The 8,436-nt window shown below is 55.3% G+C and overlaps 1 protein-coding gene across 2 annotated transcripts in view; it reads right to left on the bottom strand.

Moving 5' to 3' along the window:
- Ntn1 (netrin 1) overlaps positions 1-8,436 on the bottom strand; it is a 177,527-nt gene continuing 169,091 nt past the window's right edge. For both annotated transcript variants that reach the window (XM_052196193.1, XM_052196192.1), the window contains exon 7: positions 1-3,892. In XM_052196193.1, the coding sequence (XP_052052153.1) occupies positions 3,564-3,892 (329 nt within the window). In that variant the 3' untranslated portion in view covers positions 1-3,563. The remainder of the gene's footprint in view (positions 3,893-8,436) is intronic.

The following is an 8,436-nucleotide window of genomic DNA, read 5'->3' as shown; positions in this document are numbered from 1 at the left end:
CAGTATACAAGAGTTTATTTAATGATATCTGAATTTAGTTCTATCATGTAGGGCCCACGTTACAAGTTCCGTCTGGGTCCATTACAACTCTAACAACAAAAAAACTTTAAAAAAGAAAAAAAAAAGAAAATCCACAACTTTCTCCATGTCATTAAATATATTCATATATAATAACCATAATATATTAGTATGCATTGGAAAGGAACACTGGCCCAAACAATATGTCATGGTCACAACTAAACATTTACAATTCTGTGTGAGCAGAATCGGTGACACAGGAGGGGGGCTGGGGGTGTGCCCAGATCAGGGGAAAAGGGAAGGATGCCCACTGACACACGAGGTGAGGCTGGCTTATTTTTTGGCAGGGGCAAGGCCCCACAAAGACAATTTTGATACCCCTGGGGTATGGCATGGCTCTGGTCCACAGGAATGTCGGTCTGTGAACCACGGCCCATTAGTGAGCCTGACTTGCCGACTCTCTAGGTTTCCTGGATGGAGCCCTTCAAGTGTTGGGACCCTAAAGGAACCGTTTCCCAGGTCAGGCCCTGGCTCTGTTCATTTCAGTCTTATTCCAGCCCAGGGGCAGGTCTAAGACAGCCGGTTCTCACCGCCTGCACGCAACCACTGAGGCAGAGTTCTAGAAAGTCCCAAGGTCCTTGGGGAGGCCATTTCAGCCCCGCTAGGCTTCGCCCAGGCACCTGAGCCTCCCTCCCATCTGAAGGAGCCGATGGTCCTACCTCCTGCTCTGGCCAGAGAGGCCACAGCTCACAGGTGTACCCGGGAGCTCGCCATCTCCTTTACCCAACACCTTTATGTCATTGTGTGTCAGCAAAGGAGGCATTCTGGTGGCAGGGGACCAGACTACTCAAATGGTAAGCAAAGGAACAGCTAGGGAGTCTTGACTAACCTGGTATGGTTTTCTTCAAAGACCTACGTATCACAACTCTGTTAATACACTCTCAAACTCAAAAACCTACTTCCATTTTGCACCCCTTCCTAACTGTACAAATAGCATGACTCCTTTTCCCTTTCCATCCCCTCCCTACGGTGGGGCCCAGGGTGGGTAGGAGACCGCTGCCTCCCTAAGGCTGGCTCTCAGGCAGGGGAGAGGTGGGCTGGATTCGGGTCCAGAACAGAGGTGCAGCTGTGACAAACTGCTCCATCAGCAATGGCTCCCTCAACTTGGCTCATCTTGGCTACTTAATGTAACCCCCATTGACCAGGCCACAGAGGGCAGGGCAGGAGGCCTTGGTGGATTTCTAACAAGATGTCTCTGTTGCTTAGCAGGGGCTGGGGGAAGGCCAGTTAAGGGGCTTCACTGGACACCAGGTGAGACTGGGACCCAAGGTTCATGGGTGGACGCTGGCCAGGGCAGAAGCCACTCTGGCCCAGGACAGCCACATGCAGTTGGGATGTTATTTGCTACAGATGGCACCCAGCAAACCACACTGGCTGTCCTGGATAGTGGCCCTTGCCCTCAATCTCAGGCTTGGACCAGGGTAGCCACATGGCCCTTGCCGGGGTAGGGTCTGTATGCTCGGTGCCAGCCTCGCTCTGAAGCCCTGTGGTCTTCCTCCCGCTTGTGAAACAGCCAAGCCGCCTTTCCAGGCCCTCTCGGATGGCCACAGCTGTCTTCCTGCAGCTTTCCTCTAGGGAGTCCATTCCTCATGAACCCACCACTCCCGTTGCTGGGTCTGTCCCAGACCATACTCCAAGCTCATATCCTCAAGGTTCTCTAGAGACAAGCTGCCTGGTCTTGATGATAACCACTGCCCCGCCCTACCCTCACCTGCTGTGGGAGTGTCAGGTGGGCTAACAGCTGATGTGCAACTGCGGTAAGGTCAGGGTCTGAGTGCCGGTGCTGGTGTGACCTTGGGCACGTGGACACATCTTTTTACTGGTGAGCATGAGGACAAGAATGAATCCCTGTCTCACGGGTTTGTGATGAAAACAGGCCAGGAGCATATGGGTAAAGTGCCTGGCACCAAGAGGGTACTCAGTAAGTGGCAGTGGTGATGTGGGCAGAAGTGGAGAAGCAGAGGGAGCTGTGTCACTAAGGGGCCGAGCTTCAGTCCTCATAAGGCCCTTCAGGACAGCCAAATGGGCAGGGGAAATGAAACCAATTTCCTGACTGAGAGGGCCAGGCCTCTCATCCAGTGTGCGGGGCGTGAGGCTGGAGGCCCGAGTGCAGGGAGGCAGAGAAAGGCTAAAGGGCCCAGGAAGCAACCAGAGGGAAGCTTGGAGCTGCCTGCATGAGGACATTACATCTCTAACAGAGAAGTCGGCTAGGCGTAGAGGAGGGCCCAGGACCTCCACAAAGAAGGCAGCCAGAAAGGGATGGCCCGGACTGCCCAGGCTAGACCAAGACAGCTAGGGGCTAGACTGGGTTTCTTAACCAAGGAGCCTGTGTCCCTTTCCTTGGGAGCCAGCAGTGAGGACAGCAACGGGAAGCAGTCAGAGCATCCTTGGACCCCAGGAACCTGACCATTCCTGGTCTTGCCCACCTACAACTAGGATACCCGCTACCTCGCTGAGCGGCGGCCACCCTGGCCTGACTCAGGCAAGCCCTTCCCCAAGCCCGGTTCAAACTGCCTATACAACTGCTGGCATTCCAGACCTGACCAGGCCCTTTCCAGCTGTTGACATTGCTGTGAGGCCTTGTGGGAGCTGATGTCATTACACAAATAGTGTCATTGCCCTAAACCTCGCCAGTACCCTTCCCCCTCTCTGGAAAATGTCATAAAAAGGGTTGTTTCCAAGTTTCCAGCAAGGAAACTCTCTGGGAGGTTTTGGTTTGCAATGCCTCCTTCCACAGGCAGCTCCAGGAGAGGCAGTGACCACCCGGCTTGACTTCAGGGTCCTTAGGCCCTAGGCCCTCTGATGGGCCGGGAGCCTGGGCCAGCCCTGCTGGGGTAGGGCAGGCCCCAGGAGCCTCTCCTCCCTACAGATGGTGAACTCCACCCAGGAGACCAGCCCAGCAGGTGGCAGTGGAGACCAAAGCTGGCTGATCCCAGTGTCATCTGGCCCTTTGACATAGGGACCCGTTGTCAGAGTCTGGAGTCCTGTGGGAATTCCTAGACAGCAGGTGATGGAGAAAGAGTGGGCATGACTAGATCTGGTGGTAGATTGGTTGCCCCTGCCCAGGCTGCAGGCCCAAAAATTCACAGTTCTCACATCCCCTTCAATAACCATCAAACACACTGGCTGTGGTCCACTGTGCCATTCTGTTCCCGCCTCTCGGGACCCCCAACCCCTCCACGGCGACCCCCACCTAGCCCTAGGGAAGCGCATCTCTGTTCTGGAAGGAGCGCCGTGAGGTAGCTATGTCTTGTCCTCATTTCTCCAGGGCCTGGCCTGATAATACAGGGTACTTTCTGCCACGCACTTAAGAGCGCAGCCAGGGGTGTGAGGGTGGGGCTGGGGCGGAGCCGCTGAGGGCCCCGCCCCGCTTCGACTTCGCCCCGCCCCCACCCTCCCCGCAAAAACCCTGGCGGGCCAAGTCCAAGGCTTCCAGCCTCTGCCAGCGCCCTGCCCGCCCTCCTGGAGCCTGCGCCACCTCCGCGCTAGGCCTTCTTGCACTTGCCCTTCTTCTCCCGCTGCTGGAATTTGCGCAGCCTCCGTGCCCATGTGTCCCGCCACTGGATCACCAGGCTGCTCTTGTCTGCAACGATGCCACTCTGGTCAGGCGAGTCCTCAGCATTGCCCAATAGCAGATACTTCTTGAGGGGCTTGATTTTGGGACACTTGCAGGCGATGTCTCGTGAGCGGATCCACAAACTCTGGTCACCACGGCGAATGCGACTTGTGCCCTGCTTGTACACAGAGATGATGTTCACTGTGAACTTCCACCAATCCCCTGCTTTGTCCGCCTTCAGGATGTGGATCTGGACGGCTGCAAGAAAGCAAATGGGTGGTGTGGGCCATGGCTGAGAAGTGCAGCCAGGTGCCCGGGTCCTGCGATGGGACGGGCCCTACCTGCACACTGTCCTACAAGACCCTGGAGTCTGATCTGGGAAGTGACTGCAAAGGGCTCCCCCGGCAATGGGTGAGCTGCCGCAGAGCTGATCCCAGAACCTGAGCTAATGCCTGGGCCAAGGACCCTATTCCAAAAAGTGTTACCCCTGCCTTTGTTGAAGGTGCCCCTACCACTGCCTCTTGGAAGATGTTGAGATCCATAAGGGAGACCCCAGGCAAGGGGGCTAGATGGATTAAGCATGCCCCTAGCTCTCAGGATAACGTCCACCTGCCCCTTGTTGATGGCACTGCTGACCCCCCTGGAAACGAGGAGCACCTCACATGCCTATACTTCAAACGGCTCCAGTCGCTTCACCCTAACCCTTAGGATGCAGCCCCCACCCCCTACCCCAGTCATCAGAAGAGCCTGCCAGGTGGCCAGAGTGCTTTTCCAGGGTCCTCAAACACTCCACCAGGCTGCTGCTATCTCCCTTGGAGCCTCTCGAGCTCAGCCCTATCCCTCCTTCCCCCAACCCCAGTCTTCTGCTACAGGGGTTCTCAAACTAGACTGTGCCAGACACCCCGGAGAGCTTCTGCGAATAGTGCTGACTCCACCCACCCGTGAGCTCCTGACTCAACAGAACTGGGTGAAGCCCAGAGTCCCCGTCTCACCCACACTCCTCAGGATTGCTGAGGCCCCTGGGGAGACACTGAAGATAAATGTCTGTGAGAAGATGCTCCTACAGAAGGCACTTTAGAGTAGAAGGAGGGAGAGGCTGGGAGGTGGCTCAGTCAGTGAGGTATTCACCAGACAAACACCAGGGACATCACACATAACTACACTGGGTCGTGAAACCAGGCAGACCCTGGGGTCTTGGCATGTCACAGGTTCAGTGAGAGACTGTCTCCAAACAGGGTGGAGAACAACAGGGAGATACCCAAACTCAATCTCTGCCCTACACACATGCACACACAAACACTCCATGTGTGTACACACACAACAAGAACAAAAGATGGAGGAACTTTGTTCAAATAAGTTTGTGGAATACCAGGTTCCCTTCAAGGATTTCCTTGGTAAGTGGTAAGTAGTGAGCATGCGTTGGCTTCCTGGACATTGCTGGCTGGAGAAGCCCTTGGTTGGCCCATCTTAGGTCACCAGAGCCTCTTGGAGCCTACTAAGGAATTGCTGGAAGAGAAGAACACACAGCCAGTCACCCTCTGCAGTCCAGGAGATTCCTAGAGAAGACCTCAGTTGTGCTCAGCCCCATTCAAGGGAAGCAGACATCATTTCCATCCCCATAGCCAGGGCTTCTTCCCTGACCCCATGTCACAGAACATACACCTCATCCCACAGGGCAGGGAAGCACCACCCCAGACTATGCTGAGGACCACCTGACAGAGCAGCAGTGACTCGGAGACCCCAGGGAAGCCCAGCTCATCACTTCCCTGGTTCTACCAGAGTCAGAAAGCCTGTCTGGGTCCCTATTGCTCCAGGTGACTCCCCATTAAAGTCTCGGTGTGGGGGGGTCCCTGCTCCCTTCCTGTGCCCACATTGGCTGGCCAAGGTTGGAGAGCAGACAGCTGGGTGCAGTGGAGCACCGGATGCTCCAGCATGCCCTCCTGGGTGAGGGAAGTGGCGGATTTTCCCATATTTTCATTTCAGCTGTTCCTGGGCATCCTGAACTTTGCACTTCAGTCTGAGGGTTCCAAAGAATGGCTGCCATGGCAACCGTTTCCATGTTTTTGTCACCAAGGGATTCAACACTTGGTGTGAACTCTGAGGTGGGGGTGGGGAAACTCTCCAGCCTAGAGAAGTGACTCTGTAGACAGAGGTCACCGTGGCAACTGAGTGCCCCCTCAGTTAAGTGATCTGAGAACTACCGCCAGAGCCCTGGTTTCCTTTCCGGGGAATGAGCTGAATACAGAATAGGCCTCTCTGGACACGGCAGTTTCCCCGTGTGGCGACCCTTGGCCAGCCAGTGGAGCCTGACCAGGAATGGGCTGGACGTGTGGAGGTCCCTCTGGCTGGGCCCTGGATGATGTAGTCTAATCCCAGACTCAGAGCACTGGTGCCCCAAGCTCCTTTGCCGGAGTCCTAACATCCCTGTACCTCAGAGAATAACAATGTAGAGACAGGGCCTTTCCAGAGGCAATTATGATGAGGTCATGAGTGTGGGCCCCATTCCAGCATAACTAGAGGGGTCTTGGGCCTCAGCCTGATGGGCAGGCTTGAGGTCTCAGATTTACAGAAAAGAACTCAGGAGAAGAGCTGGCTGGACAAGGTCTAGCCTTGGGCTGGGCCCCAAGATTCCCCAGGAGACTTTTGTAAATTATCCTGGAAATGCAGGCTTCTCTCCCTAGAAACTACCACAGGCCTCAAGAGGACCTGCTTCACCTGAGTCCTGGAGGTCCCCACAGGACACTGCTATGTTCAAGAATTAAGAAGTTAGTTCCTTCTGTCTCCAGCAGATCTAACTAATTCTGTGGTAGCGACCTTCCTAACTGCAGGCTGAGACAGCACAGGCCCAAGGGCAGGGGAGGGTGGCAGCAGGATTCATGTGATTATGCTGGAAAAAAAAAGAAGTCCACATTTCCGCTGCCCTTGGCAACGCCTCTGCACATTACAAAGCCCACCAAGTATGAGCTGCACACACAGTGCGTGGGCCAAGTCCCCGCAGTGCGCATACCACTGAAAAGATTCAAAATACACATCGCAACCGTGACCTCAAACAGACCTGCTCTGTGCTCTTAGGGAGAGCAGCCGCGTGGCACACCCCAGGGCTGCTGTCACCTCTGACCGGTGGCTGGCTGCTGCTTCTGATCAGGAATGTCCAAGGTCTCCAGACTACACCTAGATACCACTTGGTGATATGTGATATCACTTGGCCAGGTGACTGAGCACAGTTCAGCAACACAGAACTTTTACACCCTGCTCTGGGCCTCATATTGGTGTCCCGCCCGCCTAGATGGCAGTATTTAGGAGTTGGGAGTCCTTAAAAAGTGAGCTCAGCAGTGGCCCTCTGAGAGGCTTCAGTGAGCCCCTGCGCCTCCCATCATGCAGTGCTACAACAACAAGGTGGCATTTTGAAGCAGAGAAGACGTGGTGGTCTTAGACTTCTTAGCCACCCAGACTACAACCCATAGATTTCTAAACAGTTAGCTGCACTTTGCTAGAACTGTACAAATGGCTGCACAATGAAACTCACGTCACCTACCCACCCACCCACCTGAGTGCTAAACCCCATCTTTAAACTATTGTCCTGATGTTAACCTCTAAGGGGGGTTCAGGTGAGGTTTCCTCCATTCAGAAAGGGGTAATGATGAGATGATTCACAGCAAGGCGATCATGGGCACGGGGACCCTGCTGGAGCCCTTAAATTACAGGTTGCTGGTGGAATGGAAGCCCTCAGCTCTGATAGCAAACCAGTGCTGGAGAAGAGCCGGGAGGGTCCATGAGACAGACACTGGCTGGTGCTCCGAGCCCTACTATATAGAAGGGACTCCACAGTCCACACCTCCCCTCCCTCCCTCCTTCCCTTGTCTCCTGCTCAGTGGCTGCAGCTGAGGTGAGCCAGCGGCCTCTGTGCCTTCCAAGCACTTGGTGCAGACAAAGTCAGGGCTGGGAAAGGCCCTTCCAAGATGTCTGCAACCCCAGTTGAGCTCCTTGGGAGGAACCAGCTATGGGATGGAACAGATCCTTAGAGAAAAATCTAATGCAGGGTGGGCGGGAGGAGAAGAGCTTGAAACCTGGGCAGGAAGCCAAGCCCTCCCCTGTAAGCAGCCCAGACCTCTGCACCTTGGAGCTGGGTAGGACAAGGTCAGCGCCTCTCTGCAGCTTTCCAGTTCACAACGCTAAGCATGTTTCTCAGCCACTAGGGCAGGGTAAGCCACACCGCCCACCATCCCCTACCTGAATTCTAGCCTCCATCTCCAGCGAGCTTGGGTGCCCTGCCCCCCAGTCCGGTGGCAGAGCCCAGCTGTGACTCCAGTGGAGGCTGGGGTGAGGTGAGGACTCTGAGGGCCAGGCCCACAGGAGTTAGATTTAGTAAGAGCCACCTGTGCTGCTCCTGCTGTAGGGGCTGAGTGGAAGGCTGAGGGGGAGGAGCGTCTGAGGCAGCGAAAGGGCAGCCGGGAAGCCTTGGAGCGCTGTCTGTCTGGGTCACGGAGTGCAGAATTCAATCTGCTGCCTACATATATCCCTAGCTGCAGCTCCGGGTTTGTCCCACCATGGAAGTGAGGGAATGGCCACCCTTCTCAATGGTCTCAATCTCTCCCTTAAGTCCAGTGCCTGGGAAATTCCCAGGCCATTAAAAGCAAGCTGCAGCACGGGGAGCCCCTGGCCATTATCCTCTGCTTGGCGACTCCATAGGGAAAATCGCTATCTTCTGCCTAGAGCCAGTTCACTCAAAACCCACCTCCCTTCCAGCCCCACTCTAGCTCTTGACCCATCGGGGCCTACAGGGAGCGCTAGGCCTTAGAAGA

Source organism: Apodemus sylvaticus, chromosome 10, assembly GCF_947179515.1.
Source record: "Apodemus sylvaticus chromosome 10, mApoSyl1.1, whole genome shotgun sequence".
NCBI lineage: Eukaryota > Metazoa > Chordata > Mammalia > Rodentia > Muridae > Apodemus > Apodemus sylvaticus.
This window is presented reverse-complemented; position numbering and strand designations above follow the sequence as displayed.